Raw genomic sequence first — 21921 nt, forward strand, 5'->3', positions numbered from 1 at the left:
AATAGATGCATTAATCACTATCTGTTTTATGGATGTCTTTAAGTATCTAAAGCTCAAGTTTTTCTATTTCTCAATGAATGAAGGAAACCATGTGGCTCCTTAAAACTTGAGTTGGAATATATGACCCTATTCCAATATGTCTGTTATGAAAAATCATTTTTTCTTTGATTGGTTTTTTTCCTTAGTGCTTTGGCTGAGAAACCAAAGTTGTGAAGTTGTGACATTGTGAAGTTAGTCCAAGTGTCCAGATAGTTCAGCCATTTCTGACCCACATGTGAAGAGGAACTGCAAAGTTATCATTCTGATTTGAAGAAATATAACTCTTTGATAATTGAGGCCCATCCTGGAAAAAGAAACAGCCAGTTGCTTTATATTTTTCCATATCACCTTCTCTCTTTCTCTTTTTTTGCAGTTTTGTTGAAATATAATTGACATACAGCTCTGTGTAAGTTTAATGATTACCACAATAAGTTTAGTTAATATCCATCTCCTTATATAGTTACCCCCCAAATTTTTTTCCTTGTAATGAGAACTTTTAAGATTTACTTAGATTCTTAGCTATTTTTAAATATAACCATATAGCAATGTTAACTATAGTCATTATAGTTAACTGTACATTGTATACCTAGTACTTCTTTATAACTGGAAACTTGTACCTTTTGGCCACTTTCATCCAATTCCCCCACCTCAACTTCTCTTTCTGGCAGAGAAATCTGTTTGAAGCTATTTAAGCCTAAAAAAGAAAAAAGAAGTAAACTTAATTTTGTGTGACTCTAAGCAGGTTTAGGATAAAGATTGAAGCAGTTTGTAGCTTGTGATAGGGTGCAACTATATAACACTTAAAACTGTTTAAGAAATAGTGAAAGTATCTGTCTCAAGAGTTTTCTAAGAGAGGCATGCAGGCCACTCTCAGGAAGTTACAGAAAGGAGCTCTTCTTTATGGAGGGGAGATTGCATGAGGTCATATCTAAGAACTTTTCCATTTATGTTTTCCAGCTAAGGGATACAGAGAAGGCATGTACTGAGTTTTACTGTATTTCAAACTGAAGAGATTGGAGGCTTGATTTACCCATGGAGGGGGGGTGTGGATAAATATATGTGTATATGCAGTTCTTATGTACAGCCAATGATCCATAAAACTCTATAGCGTATAACTTTTTATAGAAGCCTCTAGGTACTGAGTAAATTAATTAAAAAATAAAATATTGGCCATTTTCTTTTGTTGTCAGTTTCTTCCAGTACTTCTCATTTTTAAATTCAACTATATGACTATGATTGTATGAATGACTCTCTTGCCTTTTAAAGGGAATTTATCTAGCCTTATGCAAACTAAGTCTCCAGGCAGCTGCTCAAGAGCCACCACAAGGTGAACAAAGCGGTGATCTTGAAGACTAACTTAGGCCAAGATGAAGTTACCTGTGCTTCTTAAGGGCCTCTGGGTCCTAACCTTTAAACTGATTTGAAAAAGGAAAAAATGTCTAGTGTGACAATTTTTTTGAAGCATTGCTAACTGTTTGTTTAGCTCATTTCTAGGGCCATGGATTAGACATGATGTTTGGGAGGGGTTTTAGTCTTATATTTTTAAAGGAAGGAAAGTACTCAGGATTAAAATACAGTCATTAACCATATAGGGAGAAACCTCTGCAAACCACTGTTGGAGCTAAGAGTGTTTGACTTAAGTGGTTGAGGACATAAATCTGTGTGTAGAACATTAACTTCTGTTTCTAAACGTGTGCTTGGAGAACTGTGTTGATTTCATTATAGGACTTCCCAGGTAGCAATAGGAAGTGATAAAGGGCCAGCCACCCCTGCATTACAGATTCTCTAACAGTAGAATGCAGTAGAATGACTGAACCTGAATAGTGACTAGCAAAGCAAAGATTCTTTCTTCCTCCAGGGAGACACCCAGTATTTCTGAAGGACAGATGACTAGAGTGCTCTTCTTGCTTTTTCAGCTTGCTTAAGGTAAAGGAAAAAAATTAAGTTTCTATAACCATTGTTTGATTTTGCTGCTTTTTGATGTGGAGAGGATTGAAGTTGGTAACAATGTTATGGTTTGTAGCAGCTATGGAAGTTCTCCCTTGGGAAAGGAGAGTGTTCCTCTCTGGTAGTGAATAGAGCTTTATAATATATTTTTCTTTCTGGAGAATCTAGTGAGTTAACTCTTTGAAGTGCTCAAGCTGAAAATGTGTGCAGATTGCTGTAAGGAATAAGAAAGGGAAATAGGTGCCAAGAGATTCATACTACATTGCTTTAGAACTGAATCCTGGTGACTCTCAAAATAATTATGCTGAGTAAAAGAATCCAGATAATGTATGATTAAAATCTGAGAAAATGGAAAACTACTCCGGAGCTGTGGGATTTAATGGAGTAGAATTTTAAGTCACTGCGTTTTTAAAAATCCTTGAAATCCCCAAAAAAAATTTTTTGAGAAAATGGAGATGAATATGTACTGACAGCAGATCAATGGTTGGCTGAGGAAGGAGGGGAAGGGAGAAAGGGCTTGCAAAGGAACAGAGGGGAAGTTTTGGGGTGATAAATGTACTTACTATTTTTATCGTGGTGATGGCTTCACAGGTATATGCGTATAAAACCATTGTAACTCATCAAACTATACATTTTAAATGTGTGCAGTTTATTGTATAAAGTTTTACCTCGATAAAGCTTTTTTAAAAAGGAAAATAAACAGACCCAGGGACAGTGTTTATCAAAGGACCCTTTTTTGGGTTATAGTGAGGCTGATGAAGACTTGTATGTGAAATACAAGTCTTGTGTGATGTTTAATTACGGATACACACATCCTATTTAATGCATTTGATGTTTCTTTAGGAGTCCATAGAGGCTACTGTAGTCTATTGAAGAAGATGTCTAACAGTAACACTACTCAGGAGACCCTGGAAATAATGAAAGAATCAGAAAAAAAACTGGTAGAAGAATCTGTAAACAAAAACAAATTTATATCTAAGACTCCAAGTAAAGAAGAAATTGAGAAAGAGAGTGAAGATACCAGTTTGCGTCAGGAGACACAGGTAAGGATTAGAAGTGCATCATATGCGCACTCTTTGTACCTGAACAGAAGCGTCGTTATAGGTGTCATTGGGGATGTATAGGAAGCCGGTCATTTATACGAACACTTGATTCTCCCTAAAAACCCAACTTCATCTTTCAAGAAATATCTCCTTCCCTTTTTGTCATAGTCTCCATAATGAAGTCTAAAGAAGTTTTGGGGTGATAAATGTACTTACTATTTTGATTGTGGTGATGGTTTCACAGGTATATGCATATAAAACCATTGTAATTCATCAAACTGTACATTTTGAAATCCCTAATCTATTTAGATCTGAGTTATACTGGTTCTTGCTTGCTACATTTTGATTTTTTTTATCCTCACCTGAGGATATTTTTCCACTGCTTTTCAGAGAGAGGGGGAGGGAAGAGGAAGAGAGAGAAAAAGAGAGAGAGAGAAACATTGATGTGAGAGAGACACATCGATTGATTGCCTCCTGCATGCGCCCCAGCTGGGGCCTGGGATCGAGCCAGCAACTGTGTTATGTGCCCTTGACTGGAATCGAACCCAAGAGCCTTCAGTTCATAGGCTAATGCTCTAACCACTGAGCAAAACCGACTAGAACTTGATATTTTTTAACTGTCAGAAAATAAACTGTATACAAACACATATTTAACAAGTCATGATATGGCACATGCAATAAACTCTTAAATCTAGGACTGCGTGGCTTTACACACAGTGTTAAATTCATATCCTGGTTGTGTTAAAGAAGTCAGCATTTTCTGGGTCAGAAATAGTCTCTGAACTTGCCACTTGTTAAATGTGAGTGAGAGGAATTTCACTCTTTGGTTGCCATGTTGTTTTCCATCCAGATTCATACAGCAGTGCAGATATGGTGGCTGTAGATGATGGTCAGCTGAGATTCTTTCAGGGCTCCCCTTTGGTACCCAGCCAGCCCAGACTCTGAGCCTCATCTAGCTTACCTGTTCCAGTCATTCTCCTCTTCTGTGGTCACTGCTGGTTTCCTCTGTTACCCTAGCCCAAATTTCATAAATCCTTTCCTTCATGCCCAATAGTAAAACTGATCTTTATTGTATACTTAGGAAATAGACTGTTAACTCTATTTAGTTTAAAAAGCAGTAGCAACAACATTTTGGAGAGACTGGAAACTTGAAGCATAATTCCCTTTGACAACCCAATACACCTAGGCCTTGTCTTCTTTAAAGATTAAAACAGCAACAACATAAAGGGATGAATTAAAATCAGACAGCTCTCTGAAATATTTTGTTCTCTAGCTGCCTGCTTTTCTGTCTTTCCTCTTAACAGTTTGCCAGATCTCTGTCCTGGCTGTTTTTCTTTCCATTATCTTTTGCATGTGAGTTGTCATTCCCTGCTCATCCTTCCAGAGTTTGTGGAGACCACTGTTCCATCTATACTTCTAGCCTCTAGTGGTACCAATAATGAATTTTAAATCCTCAGGACAGATATGTGATGAATGTTTAATTATGCACTGTCATGTTACGTGGAAGATAATAATTAAATGAACTTTTGGTTCCAAGTTACTCTGTTCTCAAGAGACTATTTTAAGCAGTGTTCTGAATTCCTGTTGTATGTACTTCTTGAAGACAGGTAGAAAAGAAAGGATGTCTATAGGTTTTATATGCCTTATGGACACTCACTTAGTACTCTGGGTCTTCATCTAGATGGGGGGGGCGAGTTGTGAGGGGAACTGTTTCCCTTCTGACTTCTTTGCTGCTGCTAGAGCAGGTGGAGCTGCTGCTGCCATCTACTGGAGCCCCTGTTCCTTCTACAAAATCTTCAGTCTTTTGGGTCACCCTTCAGAAGCCCTCTACCCTCTACCATTTCCCAAAAGATCATGTACCCCTTCAACAGCACAAGAATCTTACTGATGCCCTAGCCAATTTGGTTCAGTGGTTAGAGCGTCAGCCTGTGGACTGAAGGGTCCCGGGTTGATTTTGGCCAAGGGCACGTACCTCGGTTGCAGGCTTGATCCCCAGCCTCGGTAAGGTTGCATGCAGAAGGCAACCAACCAATATGTCTCTCTCACATCAATGTTTCTCTCTCTCCCTTCCACTCTCTGAAAAGCAATGGAAAAAAATATCCTCTGGTGAGGATTTTTAAAAAAGAATCTTACTGATGCTGTCAAGGGAGTGCCTGTTATGAATTGGAGATGGAAAGTCTGTAGAAGGGGACTTTGATTACTTGTACTATGTGAGACATAGTCTTAGACTCAGCCATTGGCACTCAGGACATCTTTTGCATGAAAATATGCTATAAAAGGCAGGTTTTGAGATTCAGTTTAAAATGGGCAAGCTCTGACTTAATATATACTGAACTTAGGTGGGTCCTTCAAATAACCAGTTGGGTATGACCTCCTAGCTGGGCTTTCTGCCTTTAAACTTATAATCCCTTCTGATTTATCTACCATACTGCTTTAGAAAAATAGTTATGAAATAAAGATCTGATTGTGTTAATTCTCCTCAAACTTTCTGTGTGCCTTGCTGCCCTAGGCTAAGTCCCATATTTGTCAGCATGACATATTGTGATCTAGTCCCTTACCTGCCAGTCATCCACCTCTGGTGTCCTGTGCTTCAGCCTTATGTGATATGAATCCTTGGTTTTGTTATAAATAGGGACTGAAAAGTTTGGGGAAAGCATGCTTTTGTACATGTTTTCTCTACCTAGAATGCCCTTCTTTGTATTCTTTCCATGGCCTCCTCCAGCCCCTAAATCCCCTCCGCCAACATCTGTCTAATGCCTGTTTATCCTCAAAACTCAGTCCAAATGTTTCTTTCTCCCAGAAGCCCTCCTTGACAACCTTACTCACCTATTGCAGGTCTACACTGTATAATTCTTCTATTAATGTCTGTCTCTTTCACAGAACTATAAGCTCCATGAGGCCCAGGGTTAGGTCAGTTTGGGCTTACCATTGTATCTTTAAGGCCCAACACAGTTCCTTGCAGGCACTCAATATTTGCGAACATATGAATTTGTGAGTTGCTAGGTCTGAGTTAGACACTCATGCTATGTGCTTCTGTAGCACTCCATGAGAACTTCTGTAATGTACTTAATGTACTGTATTGTAATTGTCTTGTTTGTCTTCTTCAACAGGATTATGCGTTCCTTTTTGACAAGGTTTGTGTCTTTTATCTCTGTATCCTCCGGTAGTTAGCATGGTGTCTAGTAGATATATTAGGCTTTCAATTCATGTTTGACTATTAAATGAAAACTATCCATTCTGGGAAACAGATTTATACATACATTTCTTATAGGGTTATAAATGATGTAACCTCTTTGAAGGGCAATTGGTAATACTTTATAAAATTTTTAAATGATAAATAAATAAATAAATAAATAAATAAATAAATAGACTACAGATATACTTTATTTTTAGGTATACTCAGTGTTATGGATATTGAAGCATTGTTTATACTAACAAAAGCTCAGAAACATCCAAAATGGTGCAGTTTAGGGGACTGGTAAAATAAGTTATGGTACACAATGGAATATCATGTAGCCATTAATAAAAACAGCAGATCTTCTATAAAATGATATCCATAGAAAAGAAGTTTAAAAGCAAGGTTCAGAGCAGTATGTACAACCTGCTTCTATTTGGTCTAAAAAAACAAACTTCTGTTTATACACATGTACAATAAGGCTATATATGCATAAAAGATCCTTGGAAAGATTACAAGAAATTCAGTATTAGTTGAGGAAACCAGGTAGCTGGGGGACAGATGCCCCCATTAATACCTCTTGAATGTTTGTGCCATGTTGTTATTACCTATTTAAAAAAATAGTGACAAAATACTACTTCATATTTCTGGACTCTCACTCTTACGCTGTCTTGCCACTGACCAGATTCACCATCATTGTAGTTTCTTACTCTTTCCATCCACCTCCCAGTTCTCCATTTTGCATTGTAGTTGTCTTGTTTAGTAACTAGTGAAGACAACAAAGGAAAGGGAAATCCTCACCTACCCAGGACCATGCTAGTCTCTGACCCTGTCTTGTTTTCCCTCTCCCACACATAAGCCTTAGTTCTCTCCTATTCCAGTGCCAGTGAGTTCCATTCCCAACCTCTCAGAAGCCCTAAGTACCTCATCCCATACATAACCCTACCCAACCTCTTCCCAAATGCCACATTTTGACTTCTCAGCTGTTCAGAAACTTCATCAGGTAATTAGTTATTTCTTCCCTCATCCCACCTTAGGCCCTCTTCCTTCATCTTCTAATCTACTCCTTGCCCACTCTCCTTGTCCTCCCTTTGCTCTGGAGGTCTCATCCATATCTTCCATTCTCCCTTCTTTTTATCCTGTCGCATCTTATATTCCTGACCCAGACAGTTTATAAGAGCCACCACCAGGAGCCTAGAACTGGGAGAATTCTCGGAGGCAAGCAGTTGACAAGAAGAGTCTTTCTTCCATTTCTGCAGCCATAGGGACAGGTGACTTGAATATCTCACATTGGAACTCTGAATGTGTTGTCCTATAAAGATGTTATTATAAGTGATGGTTAGGGGTCATATTTCATGTCTACAAACATCCTAATCAAGAGGGTTCTGTGGTTTACCCAAAAGTAATTTTTATCAATCCGTGAAATAGGCCAACCAGTCAGTGTCTTCCTATTTTTATCTACACAGTGAGTGGTGATTTGTCTGTCAGTGGCCTGTGGTGCCTTCTGTGTCATGGTTGCTAGAGTTGTAGCACAGGAGAATAACCACACCAAATGGGTCTCATCATAGTTTGGCTATTGTAATAGTTTTAATGTTAGTGCTTTTTCTTTGTAAACTTGTATTGCTTTTAACATGTTGATTTTCCCCACCTTTAATATTTTCTAATCCCCTTCTAACAGAGGCGGACATCCAACCATGGTCATACCAGGAAAAGAGCCAAGGTGAGCGCCTTTTCTCTATAGCCTCTTTCCTGGTGTTATTAGTAATACATTTTACAAATGTACTTATTATTACTAATATCTAATTTAGTTGCATTATACATAAGCAAAGTGTTTTGCCTGCACTTTGTACCCTAATTGTGAACATGCATACACACGCACACACACACAGATGCACGCACACATTTCCTATTGTAAGGTCTGGCTCTGTTTTTCTCCATTATCTCTGGTTCAGTCACAGTGTATTTCTGATACCTGGAAGGTATCAGCTGGAGCCTCCCACAAAGCCTGAGCAAATTGTTCCTGGTTCTGCTGTAATGCTAGTTTTTCTGCTTAGCTTTGGCTTCTCTAAAAGAATGGCTGCTATATGAGTCTGTCTTTTCTTCCCCCAACATTTTTTTCCCTATGAATTTTTTTTAAGATAAATAGTGCCCCCATCTGTAGAAATGATTCAAGATTTTGAACATCCTAAAAATACAGCCCTTTTTTTTCATGTTTTACTTTTTAGGTTGGGACAGGGGGAAAAACTGTTTTTAATCATGGTATGATAAAATTAGCACATCACAGATTATTTTAAGTAGTGTTATCAGAGAGGACTATTGTATTAGTGTGTGCTGGCATATTAATTTTAGTTTAAAAACTGTAAAATATTAAACTTTTCTTACAGTGGGAAGAATTATCACCAGAAGCAATAGTTAAGATGTCCACCCTTTTGCCCCAGAAAAATAATGGCAGAATTTGAGAGTGGCCCAGCCATTTTGTTCCTTGGGTTTGAAGAAGGCCACTGCTTATGATAAATTGGCTCTACACCTTGCTTTACATGGCCTAATCCACAGTGATGGGCTTGACAGTAAAGTTCAAACAGAGGGTGTTCACTGCCACATCACTGCCTCCTGAACTTTTTGAGTTCAGTAACACAGTTATCTTCATTTTACAGCTGAGGAAACTTGGGTTTATAGAGATTGAGTGAGTCTGACAAAAGACATTTATTAGTAAGTGGCAGAACTAGGCTTGAAGTCAGTTCTTCAGACTTGCAAGTTGTTTTTTGGTTTGTGGTTTTGTTTTGTTTTTGTTAATCCTCACCTGAGGATATTTTTTTCATTGATTTTTTTTTTTTTTTTTTTTAGAGAGGGGGGGAGGAGAGAGAGAGAGAAAGACATCAATGTGAGAGACACATGGATTGGTTGCCTCCCACACTTGCCCCAACCAGGAATCAAACCCTCAACCCTTCAATGCTGGGCTTGATGCTTTAACCACTGAGCCACACCGGCCAGGGCAGACTTGCAAGTATTTTTCACTATACTGCACTACCTAGATATACATACCATGTTTTGTACTTTTCTATTCATGGTAAGCCTTGATTTTATTGTAAGAACTCTGTAAATGTTTATAGGTAGATTTCTTATAAGTCACTCTTATAATTTTTGGCTTTGAGGATCCCTAGGAGAGCAGTGATTTGCAAAATGGATTTCAGATCTTTTGGGGATTCTCCCGCCAGCAAAGTAAACCAAATGGATTTGCTTTTTATTACATTAATTCCCAATTGCTAGACAGTCTTCTATCTTTCTCCTTACTCTTCTTAGACACTTTTTTCCATCCTTACCACATCTAAGCTTTAGAGCCATTTAGCATTTATTGTCTACTATACAATAGGCACTATTTATGATACATATGTTTACATACTTTATGTCATCTAATTCTCACAACAGCCCTTTAAATATTTTTATCACAGTTTTATTGAAAAATGGAGACCCAGAGAGGTCAAATAATTTGCTCAAGGTCTCGTAGCTCATAAGCAAAAAAACAGGAGTTGAAGCTAGGACTTCTGGCTCTTAAATCCAGGGTCTTTTTACTAAGCTCTACTGTTGTGTATTCTCAGTAAACTTCTGAGTCTGAAATTAGAGCACTGGGCTAGAGAGAGAGAAAGGAGAGCCAAGTGAAGTGGTTTTTCCTATCTGTCTAAAGTAGCTGTTTTGTTTTTATATGTCTACTGTTATAAGCAGGAGAATTATCTTTGTTTTGGGGTGGGGAGAATTGTCTTTCAAGTGAATCAGGAACTAGCAAGTATGACCTGTTTTTTAAAACACCCTGTTTAATAGAAGCAGCAACTAACAGAGCCAAAGAGGATGCCCGTCAGTCAGCCAAAAGCTTCCTGAATGTCTGCCAAAGGAATATATATGTGTTATTTGTTTTTTCTCAGTCTAATTCCAAGCTGAAGTTGGTACGAAGCCTGGCAGTGTGTGAGGAGTCCTCTGCACCATTTGCTGATGGGCCACTAGAAACCCAGGTAGGTCCTTTATAAGAGTAAATGTAGCTTTTGAGTTTGGCAGTTGTTTTGTAAACTATAGTATAGCAGCTACAATATCAGCATTAGGCTTGGAAATCAGGAGCTTCGAAATAAGCCATTACAGTCAAGTACGGCATGGGTAAGAGCATGAAGTATAGGTCTTCATACCCATGGTGATGCCGACAAGGAGATCCCAGGGCTGGATCGTATTTTCCCACCCACACCCTTTCCCTCTGGTGGTTAGAACCATTTCCATCCAATTTCTACGCCAAGAACAGCCAGGGTAACTTGAGCTGCCTATATAATAGAAGGCTGTGATTGTTGGTAGAAAAGTCTTGGCCTTTATCCTTTTGCTAGAACAAAAACTAAAACAATTTAATTAACAGAATACCCTCTTCTATAAGAGAATGCTTCCACCTCAAGATTTATCTTTTCTGAGATTTAAAGGGGGCTACAGGAGAACTAAAATCCATTTTGCCTTTGATTATATTTCTCTTTACCTTTGTCCAAGGATATAATTCAATTGCACATCAGCTGCCCCTCTGACAAAGAAGAAGAAAAGTCCACAAAGGATGTCTCTGAAAAGGAAGACAAGGACAAAAACAAAGAAAAGGTTCCAAGGAAGATGCTGTCTAGAGGTGAGGGCTTTCCCCGTTTCTTACCTGTCCTAGGGCCTGGCCCTGCAGTGCCTTTTCCTTCCATCTTGAAGTCTGGCACCTACTGGCCTAACTGGCCCAACAGTTCATTGTGTCCTACTGACTTCATGGTTGGTTGGGACAGTACCTAACAAGGTTACTTTCTTTGCTGTTTTACCCAACCCTGTCTTAAGAGCCATCATGCCACAGAGCGATGCTCCATTAACATTGGTACTACCCATCGAAGGACATTGTAGTCAATTCTGATTTTATTTTTGCTCTGGAATAAACAGTGAATGGATCATCACTGGTTCCAGCTCCTCCAGATACCATTTATATTTTGGGATGATTGCAGTAATTTTTTTTGACAATGCAGATTTGCATATTATTATTAAGTTCTCTTTGTTTTGTTTGTTTGGATTTTTTAAACCTCACCCAAGGATATTTTTTCTGTTGCTTTTCAGAGAGAGTAGAAGGGAGAGAGAAAGAGAGAGAGAAACATCGATATGAGAGAAACACATCAATTGGTTGCCTCCGCACGCACCCCAACCAGGGCCAGGGATCGAGCCTGCAACCAAGGTACATGCCCTTGGCCAGAATCGAACCCAGGGCCATTCAGTCCATGGGCCGATGCTTTAACCACTGAGCCAAACAGGCTAGGGCAGGTTCTCTTTGGTTTTAAACTCTTGGACTGATAGCAAAAAGACATGGTCCATGAAAGCAATAGTTAAAAGTAAAAAGGCAATCTTGGGATTAAAATGTTATTTAAAAAAAAAAAATCTTATAACTAATCAATATTTGAGCATATTTGCTGCGATTCTGGAAAATTCAGCCTTGACTACCCTTACCTGGAACTTGTTTTCCTTAACTAGAATAAAACCAGCTTTGTTTTGGTAAGGGCATTCAGTAAATACTTACTGATGGTAAGGTGGCTTTTCACTGTAATCCTGACACAACACTGTGACTCAGATTCTACCTTCTATAATTGTCATGAGGAATTTTGTGGGCTGGCAAATCAAAGTCATTCTGTTTTTTTTAAGCTAAAACCCCTGAAGTTTGATTCTACTTTCCTGTTCTCATCTCCCCTGATCAGGTTGTGGGCTTCTGCTTGGTATTAGATATCATGCAAGGCAGTTTCATTTATTTTAAATATCTTTTGTTCGGTGGTTTTAGACTCCAGCCAAGAATATACGGACTCCACTGGAATAGACCTACATGAATTTCTTGTAAATACACTGAAAAAGAACCCAAGGTAATAACATGATTTGATGGAAGGGGCAAAGGGGCTAGCACCTAGAAGGATACCCAAAAGGCCAAGTAACTTCTCAGAATTTTTCCGTTAGAATCTCAGGATACCTATCCCCCACCACCATTTCTCTCCGGTGTAGTTTTATATTCTGTGAGGGATTCAGAATATCCTCATATTGAGGTTTCTGCTTTCAGAAGAGTTGAGAAAAATTCTGTGAAGAAGAGTGCAGAGACAAAGAAATATGAAGGCTTGGGAGTACAATTTAAAAGCACAGAAGAAAAAAATTGATTTGTACATAAGCTAAGTCATAACAGTTTTAAAATTATGTGAATAACCATATAGAATATAGAATAATGATTAGATTAGTAAGTATAAAGTATGTGTTTATATGAAGATGACTGCCAACAGAATTAGGTTTCTAATAAGGATAACAAAATACATGGTTAGCAGGATCTTAAAAATGCATATTCAATTGTTTGTTTGTTTTAAAGTAACATAAGAAGGTCAGTGAGGCTCAGTAGCCACTGCATTTTGGTCTACTGTTGGGGTTTTGATCTGTCTGTCCCTTCAGCTTCTATAGTGAGCAGGTTGTGTTCTTAATCCTTGCTTTGAATGTCTATGGGAGGCTGCTGTTTTGTTTTAATCTTTTCTAAACAGGGACAGAATGATGCTGCTAAAATTAGAACAGGAGATTCTGGAATTTATTAATGACAACAAGTAAGTTACTTGAATGAAATACAAATTTAGAGGTGGGAGGGGCACCAAAAGAAATTTAAGTACAATTTTAGGATACCCTTCTTTCATCTTTCCCTTAAAGTCTGAATTTTGAAGTAATTATTCACTGGAAACCAAAAGGATTTGGGGGGAAGTAACCAGAATGGATTAAAAGTATACGAAAATCAAGTAAGGCATTTAAGTTATTGCATAGACTTTAGTTGAAAAGAATTTATATATTTTCAGCAGCTAGCCCTTGTCCCATATTTTATTATTTTAAAATTTCTCCCTGTTTTCTTTGTAGACTATCATCCAGGTGGGTGAGACCTAGGACTTAAGAAGGAGTAGTCTTAATGAGTATAGTGGGTCACAGTGATCTATAAAATACTGTAGCTAAAGAAGCTGAAAGAATCTTTTTGGTTCTATTATAATATGTCTGTTTCTCCTAAGAAATTCCCCACTTTAAATACTTTAAAAAAAAAAAATTACAGTTGGCTGTTATTTATCCTTATTTTGGTCGTCGTCCCCCCCCCCCCCCCCCCCCGGTTTTCCCTTCAGTAACCAGTTCAAGAAGTTCCCTCAGATGACCTCATATCACCGGATGCTATTACACCGGGTAGCTGCCTATTTTGGGATGGACCACAATGTTGATCAAACTGGAAAAGCTGTCATCATCAACAAAACCAGTAACACAAGAATGTAAGGGAGAAAACCACAGGTTGGGAAGGCTTTCCTGGGATAGCCTCTGGGGTGGAAGAGGAAGGTTTTAGGATCAAGATGTCTCTTTCTAGGGAGGGGATGAGGTGGGGGAGGTGGGGGGCTAAATTATCAATTCCTACTGTTTGCTCACTCGTATGAGGCCTTGAATATAGATTCTAGAGGCACTGGTGTTTTGTGAAGACTGGCCCCTGGCCTCTCTTTACCTTTACTGATAGGACAGGTATAACTCTGGAGGAAGACAAGTTATAGATGTATAAAGAACAGACCCTGAGGATTTCAATAAAACCTTCATGTGGCTTTTTGAATGCTTGACTCCAGAAATCCCGTGAATGGGAGTTATGGAATTTAAGAGACCTGTACTAGGAGTTCTGCTTCCTAACAAAAGGGTTTTTTCCCTCCCTCCCACATTTCTCTCCCAATCCCAGCCCTGAACAGAGGTTCTCAGAACATATAAAAGATGAGAAGAATACAGAATTTCAACAGAGATTCATTCTCAAGAGAGATGATGCCAGTATGGACCGGGATGATAACCAGGTAAAGAATGGAAAAGGGTGGGCATAGAGAGAGATTGCAGTAAGAGAAACTGGGAGGGCAGAAGAATTTTTGTGGGATGGAGAAAACTCAAAATATGGAAAAATATATTGAGCTATACTGAGTTGGCTTTGGCTTAATGTTGAGGGTTGACTACACTTGCTGAGCTGAATGCCACCCTTTAGCCCCAGAGAGACATGGTGCTGAGGTTTGCTGGGTTTTCTCATTTGGCCTGGAACTCCCTGGTTCTGCCACTGACTTCTAATTCCACATCCTTTAGGGACAAAGCAAGGTCCCTCCCTGTTTCAGCCTTGATTCAGTTGATGGCTTCATTAGTTTTTTCTTTAATAGTTAGAGATTTCTTTGGGAACCACCCAAAGCTACTTTATTCCACTTCCATTCTTATCCTTGCTCAGGGCTAGCCTTGAACTGGCAAAGTTGTGATCTGATTTACCCACTTATAAAGGTGTTTCTGATCCCTTTCTGCAAATTCTTTTCCCAAGTCCTTTCACCAAGGTGAGTGAGTTAATTTAGCTTTTGATGCTGGGAACCCCGTTTTACCCCCTTTTTGATCCACTTCTATGGAAATGAGAAGTGAACAATCTGCCCCATTCTTTCATTTACGGGCCTGGCTGTTCCTCTGACTTTGAGCCCACCCTTTAGATAGTAAGTGTTTATTTGGGGGTTAGTTTTCTAGTCACATACAGAGTTTAGATCAAGCCTGCTTCTGCTTGGCCTACAAAGGAGGTTAGGTGGAGAACCAGGATTAAGGTTTGAAAAGCAAGGTTGGGTAGCACCAATATGAGTCTCAGTAATTAATGATAACTATAATATCTTGCCTCTAGAGTCAAATTAGTTTTCTTAGGATATTGTATGGTCTTGAGACCAGGACTTTTCCTGCTTGTTTCTTGAGTATGTGAGGGAGTCTTTTTGAGAAAAGTGCCATTATCTGTTGTGGGCAAACATGCTGGGTCTGATTGAAAACGATGAAATATACAAAAAGACAAATTTTAAAAACCAAGAAAGAGCCTTTCCATCCTGATGCCCTTCTCTCCATTTTCCTAAAACCTTTTGTCTGTGGATCAGGAATTATTCAGGCCTCGAGGCACATTGGGGCAGAGTAGAATCTGTCCCTGTTGTGAACTTTTCATCTCTCAGCTTCAGGCTTGATCCACAATAGGTTAGGCTCTGTACACTTTCTGTCTGTGATATTAATAATAAACACAGTAATTGCTATTTCAATGAGCTAGACTCTGTTCCTAACACATTATATACATTACCTCTTAATCTTTTCCACACCCCAGTGCAGATGGGGGTTATTAGGCCCACTTTAAATGTAAGAAAACTAAGTCCAAGAGATGTTATTTGCCTGAAGTGACGTTACTCAGAGGTGGCAGAGCTGAGATCCCTCCTGACCTCAAAGCCCATTATGCTCCTTCTACTCTACCACTGGTTTACCAGGGCTAGGGGCTAAGGACAGTATAGCACTGTAAGGTCCTTTGTTGTCTTTGGAATGGGATTTGTAAAAGGACATGTAGTAGAATTTAGGTTCTTAAGACTAGTGAGAACTAAATCTAGTCAAAAGTTGATACTCCTGAAGTTATGCCTACCTTGGTGAGGATGAGGAAAATCAGCCTAGAGCAGCAGTCTCCTTGGCTGCTTCGTCCGAAGCTTTCAGAGCCTCTGAATTGAAGGTCAGAATCTTTTTTTTTTAATCCTTGCCCAAGGATATTTTTCCATTGCTTTTCGGGGGGGTGGGGGGAGGATAGAAACATCAATGTGAAAGAGAAGGACACATCGATTGGTTGCCTCCCGTCATACACCGACTGGGGCCCAGTACCAGGGATTGAACCTGCAACTGAGGCATGTGCCCTTGGCCGGAATCAAACCCAGGACCCTTCAGTCTGTGGGCCGACTCTCTAACCACTGAGCCAACCCGGCTAGGGTGAAAGTCAGAATCTTTTATAACCTGATTACATTCATTTGATGGGTTATCTCCCTCAGAGCTCCTTGCCTTCAAGAGCAGTGTGGAAAAGGACACTTTATAACACCCTACCCAGGACAGTGCTCACAACTCACAGGCCAAGAGAGGAAAAGACAGTGTTGGAGAGTTAGATGGTAGATAGCCAGAGGTGGTGATCTGCTCAGCCATCCCTCTAGTTACCTCACTACATTTCTCAGAGAATGTAAGGTTCCCTATCCTCTATTTCCTTCTTTTCCCTTTCTATCGCTCTCTCCCCTTTCCCTCCACCATACCTTGTCTGTTCCTTTCTTTGTCCATCCCTCTTTCTATTCTATTCTCCTTTTCTTTCTCTTTACCTCTGTGTTGCTCTGTCCTCTTTCTGCTCTATTTCTGTAATTTCTCTCACCCTCCCTCCAGGAGTTACAGTTAAGATGAGAAAAAAATAAATTCTTAAGCATTGAGTTTAGCTTCACCCTTGGGATTTTATTTCCAAGGCCCTCTTTGCCAAGCTGTCTGTAACTTGGATCTTCAGGCATGGCATTCACTAGTTACTAAAGAAGAGATAATATCAGGTGTTAGATCTGTAAAACTCTTCTCTACATTCAGCTGTGCTAAATACATGTTTCTTCTCCCTCTCTAGCTTCCTGCTGTCCCTTGCTTTCCCTTCAGAGCAATGCTGTGTATTCCCTCAGCTATTCTCTTGATCCTTACTGATTAGAGAGTACCTGATTACTATAAGGAAGTAACCCAGTCCTTATAAACAGTAGTTGTTCTTGATACTCTGGGGGTGGGGGTGGGGAGATGGAGAGGCCCCAACCATCCAGAAAACCTGATCTCCCAAACTGCATGGTCAGATGTACCCAGTGAAACCTGTCCAACACTGGAAATTTTATTTCTTTTTTTTTCCATTTTTTTTTTTAATGGCAACTATAAACTCTCCCGGTTTCTCTTCCTTGCTGGTGTGCAGTGAGCTTGCAGTACGAGGAGAACTTAACTAGCTTAATTCTGCTCATCGATCTAGATCAGAGTTCCATTGCAGGATGGAAGGAGGAGCAAGTCAATAGAAGAGAGAGAGGAGGAATATCAAAGGGTCCGAGAGAGAATATTTGCCCGAGAGGTAAGTGTAGCTTCTGAGAGTTGTCAGCCCATAGCTTTTAGCTCTTAATCTTTGGAACTGTGAATGGAATGAACCCTCCATAAATGTGTTGTTGTTGTTGTTGTTGTTTTTTAACCAAAATCAACCATCCCCAGATTTGATCTCTAAAATTAAATGTGGCTTATTAGGAAGCTGCAGAGTTTTATTTGTATTTTTTAATACATTCTGCTGTATGGCATACAAAGAGAACAAGTGGAGTGGCTGAATTTGGTGGATATGATTAGACTGAAAATAGAAATGGTTTTGGCAGGGCTTATGGAAGGGCTCTGAATCTTGCCTGTCAAAACCCTCTTCCCGCTTACCCTCTTTCACTTCCACTATCCATTTTAGGCGTCTTTGCTTCTAAGTGGAAGACTTAGTGTCCACACAGCCTATACATTTATCTTGTTTGGCCAGCCTCATTTTTAGGATATGTTGGTGATTGTTAGAGCACAGATCTGGCATCCATTCTCTGATCTCCACATTCCATATGCACAGAATGTACCACTCACTAATCCCCTCCAGTCTCTACCTGAACATAAAGTCTCTTTCTTTCTATATTTCTTAACTTGCTTCTTAGAATAGGACTGGCTCCTTGGGCCAAAAGCCAACGTGAATCATTTTTGGCAACTTTATTCTTAAGAATTGTGGGCCATATCAAATATACTTGATACTCCTGTATCTGGTGACCTTTGCCTACCAGACTAAAGAGAAATATAGCAGAAATTTAGGAAAGGCTGTGGATAAGCAAGGGAGGAACAAATCTCCAGGAAATGTAGGATCCAGATAACAGCACCATCTTACAGTCAAATTAGCAAACAAAGGAGGAAGAGCCAGCCTCCCTTCACTGTCAAAACATGGCCAGTTCTAATCAATACACTTAGATGGACACTACTCTCCTCCCATTTCCCCGCTCTCCCTTCCGTCAAGAAGACTGTATACATACACACACACATCTATTCATCATCACCTAGCTCAGAAAAATATTGTCTCCAACTTCAGGAAAACTGAACTCCTCTATGAACTTGTTCCATTGTCTCAGGAGACCCAAGTGTTCCAAGGATCCTTACTGGGGACAGATACGTGACAAACCTTCTGGCCCAAAGTCCAAAAAGAAGGAATCTTCTTACTTTTGGTTACATAGACTTCCATTCTGAGTCAGAAAACTCTATCCTCCAATTATCCAGTCAGGATAATTGGATAATCCTCCAAAGAGGGTTCTTTAACTTTTACCTGCAAACCAATTGGAATGAAGGGAAAGAGGTCATTTGTACATGGCTGTGGCCAGTGGTGACCCTAAATTGTAAACAGAACAGGCTGGTGAATGATAATAGCAATTATCTGTATAGTGCTTACTGTCTTTCAGATACTGTTAGCACTTAAATTACTTAACCCTCATACTAGTTTTATGGGGTAGGTTACATTATTTTCCTCATTTTATAAATGTGGGACTGAGGCAGAGAGAGGTTAAGTAACCTAAGATTACACCGTTAGTGAAAGAGCTGGTGTTTTAATTCAGGCAGTCTGGCTGGAGTCCATGCACTTAACCCCTAAAGTAAATTACCTCTCAGTAGCTTGCTCTGCTCTGAGCTCTTTAGATTAAGAAGTACCAGTGGCATCATAGCATAGCGATTTGTGATGTGCACCTCTGCTTCACTGACACATGTAAAATGACTGTCTGGTCATGCCAGCCATTAGCAAAGCCACAGATATTCTGGAAGTACAAGCAACTTTTAATAGGGTTTTGGAGCTAATTATGAACAACATTGGAATATGTTTACCTACAGCCATAACAAAGTCGAAAGTTAGTTCTTCTCTCCTTTTTCCTCCTGATTTTAGTCTCTCAAGCCTCTACTAATAGACACGTTCTTTGTTAAATCCTTACGGATTTATCACTTTCATTTCAGCACTTCCTACGTCTGTAGTAGAGGCATCAGGAATCTCAGAAGGTCTAGATAAGGAAAAATGGCCAAAGCCCACCATACTGCAAAGATTCCCATGTGGAGAGGAACCTGGCCAGTCAAAGGGAGATGATTAAGGGTGGAGTTGAGGAAGAGGCAGGCCAAAAAGAAAGAGAAGTGGCAAGAAGGGTGTTTGGATGGAAATGCTGATGATGCAGCCTTCTCTGGAACCTGAGCTATGTATTGGGAAAAGTGCCCCATATAGGCTCTGCTCTGTGTGGAGCCCACTCTGCTCAACAGCTGGACACTCTTAGTACCTTTTTCTAAGGCTTGGGAGTCCGCCATAATGCTTACTTCACTCAGCTCAGTGGCTTTGTCAGGAAATGATCCCCAAATGGAATGTTTCAGGCTTTTAATTTTCTCATTTTTTCTAGGCTCTAAAAAGTACCTGCTTCCCCAATTTCTTACTCTCCTTGGGTCTCAGGTCAGAATGTCTTTCATTTTGGCCAGTGTAGAGGACAGAAATGGAATAATCATTGAGGATGATTTCCAAAAAGCTAAATTTCTTTCTCTTGTCTCCCTTTTTCCTTCCTTTGAACACACTCTTTAGGACCAAGCACACCAATTATTATGCTCAGCTTACCTCTGGAAAGAATAAATTTAGAGCTTAAAAAGGAAATAATAGTTAGGTTAATACTTTCCTTTTTCTTCTTTCCTACTCCTACCTTTATCAACCTCTCTTTTTAAACACTCTGGGAAGGCTAAAAACGATCAATGCTCTTTCCCATTAAAGGTGAGAAGCCAGATTGGGTGTGTGGGTGTGGGTCATCCTGTCCCTGCTCCCTCTCTCCCTGTTGGGGGGTGAGCTTGGTTTGAGGACCTTGGGTATTCATAGCATCATGGACACCCTTTTCGGTTATGCCATGCTGTTTTCTTATAAGTTATTTTCCGTTTTCTCCCCCTCACCTAGACTGGCCAGAACGGATATCTAAATGACATCAGGTTAGTACCACTTAGCATGTTCCCTGCTTCTCATTGAGCTTTGTCAGTGAGGTTAATATAATCCTGTAATGATGCTTTTCTTTGATGTTAACCAACAGACTCTCCAAAGAAGCCTTTTCTTCTAGCTCTCACAAGAGAAGGCAGATTTTTAGGTACTTCTGTGTAATCTATATCTTTCCTTGTTGTTTTTTTTGTTTGTTTTGTTTTGTTTTGTTGTAATCTTTTCAGCGGAGTGAGTTTGCTCCATGCATGGCTGCTTGTGGAATAATTCAGTTTGTGGTTTTTGCAACATTGGATATTTTTTCCCCATTAAAAAAAGAAAAACAGCTTCTGCTCAATGACTTTATTTTTATTGTTGCTGATTTCATTTTAAGTCCTGGGTAGGTGATGAAGGGGACCAAATAGTTGTATGGGATAGGTACTGTTTCTTCCCAGAAATTTGCTGGAATTGGGCATTTTTGGAGGAGCTCAACATATTAAGGTAAAAGAATGTGTGTCTTCTAAGCTACCTTTTCTGAAACTGTGGAAAGATGTGAAGAGCTTATCTCTGACCCAGCATAGGGAATGTTTTGTATCTTTAAGAGAAAATAGTACAAACACATATAAAGACACCTCTGTCTATGTAGTTTTTTCTTTGGAACAATGTAATAGGTAAGATCACCCATCGATTTCTGAGGCTCCATGAGGATCTCTCAAAGGACTTGTCTGCCTTATAAGGGCTTTAGAGCATGCCCTTTATATTATTGTCTATGACTTGCTCTTAATTGTTGGTGAAAGTTGCTATATTAACTTCTCTGTACCTAATATTCTCAATTTTCCACAAAGCAGTCATGAGAACCTCTCTTTTATTTCAGTCTCTCTGTTCTACCCCAGCAGATTACACAAGGTGGTGATGAGAGAAGAACTACTTTAGAACCCTATCCTAGCACCAACCCATTTTAAGTATATTCTTCCCATTTACTGTAGAAAAACTATAGAGCACAGAAAACCTAAGTATTTAATACCTGGACTCATGTCTATCCCTTTCTAAAGGTCTTCTCTCTGTTTGAATCCTATGCTTGATAGGATCTGACTAACAGACTAGTTAGAGCTCTCATCCCCAGTACTTCAGTTGTCCTTTCTGTGTTATCCTTTCTAAAGCTAGTCAAACCTTCTGGAGATTGGGATAGAGAGATTTTCCTTTCTTGGGATGGAAGATTTATCTCCCTTTCTGTATCTCTGAACTTTTTTTTCTAGACTGTCCCACCCTTAGTTCCATCTGAAAGCCCCATGCAGAAAGGGTTCTGCATTGGTAGTGGTGGTCGAGATAGAGTCCCCTTTTTAAAAAATAAATAAATCCCTGTTCCATATTGTACACTTCAGAGTCAAAAATCATGCCAGAATACCTATAATGAACAGGAGTTTTTAACTAACTTCTATGTGTGACTTCATGCACAATGCTTGACAGACAGTTGCTAAAGTATACTGTAGCTGATTGAGTTGTCTCAGTGTCCTGATTTGGTAAATTGGTTTACATGAAAGAAAACAAAAGCAGAGACATTAGGTGACCAACCCAAGTTTTCATGGCTATTAGTGGAAAAACTGGGACTGACTCTGTCCAGTGTACTTTTCATCGTACCACACCAGCTCTCTACAGGCGTCACCCCTTCCTGTCTGAGTAGTGTTCCATTCAGAGCCCTAATTCAGACTTACTGCTAAGAATGATGCCCTTATTAGTGCTGCGGAGCATCAAACTGTATCAAACTGCAGATAATAGCTTGAAGGATCTAGTGAACAGGTGCAGCCCTCTCCTATCCAGACCTCTTTTGTGCTGCTGCTTTCCATACTGAGTTTTGATTAGAGATCTAGGTCATTTATCTTTTT

The 21921-nt window shown here is 39.6% G+C and overlaps 1 protein-coding gene across 27 annotated transcripts in view; it reads left to right on the plus strand.

Annotated features, from left to right (window-relative positions):
* R3HDM2 (R3H domain containing 2) overlaps positions 1-21921 on the plus strand; it is a 142974-nt gene that overhangs the window by 94886 nt on the left and 26167 nt on the right. For 7 of the 27 annotated variants that reach the window (XM_081130271.1, XM_081130293.1, XM_081130274.1 and 4 more), the window contains 12 exons: positions 2830-3029; positions 6140-6163; positions 7883-7924; positions 10122-10208; positions 10720-10846; positions 12017-12095; positions 12750-12809; positions 13365-13505; positions 13952-14060; positions 17042-17137; positions 20027-20058; positions 20157-20210. In XM_081130271.1, coding sequence (XP_080986397.1) covers positions 2865-3029; positions 6140-6163; positions 7883-7924; positions 10122-10208; positions 10720-10846; positions 12017-12095; positions 12750-12809; positions 13365-13505; positions 13952-14060; positions 17042-17137; positions 20027-20058; positions 20157-20210 — 1016 coding nt within the window. In that variant the 5' untranslated portion in view covers positions 2830-2864. Of the gene's footprint in view, positions 1-2829; positions 3030-6139; positions 6164-7387; positions 7476-7882; positions 7925-10121; positions 10209-10719; positions 10847-12016; positions 12096-12749; positions 12810-13364; positions 13506-13951; positions 14061-17041; positions 17138-20026; positions 20059-20156; positions 20211-21921 lie in introns of those variants that run through there. The other 20 variants (XM_081130294.1, XM_081130278.1, XM_081130296.1 and 17 more) reach the window with 8 other exon arrangements.

The sequence above is a fragment of the Miniopterus schreibersii genome (assembly GCF_964146895.1).
Source record: "Miniopterus schreibersii genome assembly, chromosome: 2".
NCBI classification, from domain to species: Eukaryota; Metazoa; Chordata; class Mammalia; order Chiroptera; family Miniopteridae; genus Miniopterus; species Miniopterus schreibersii.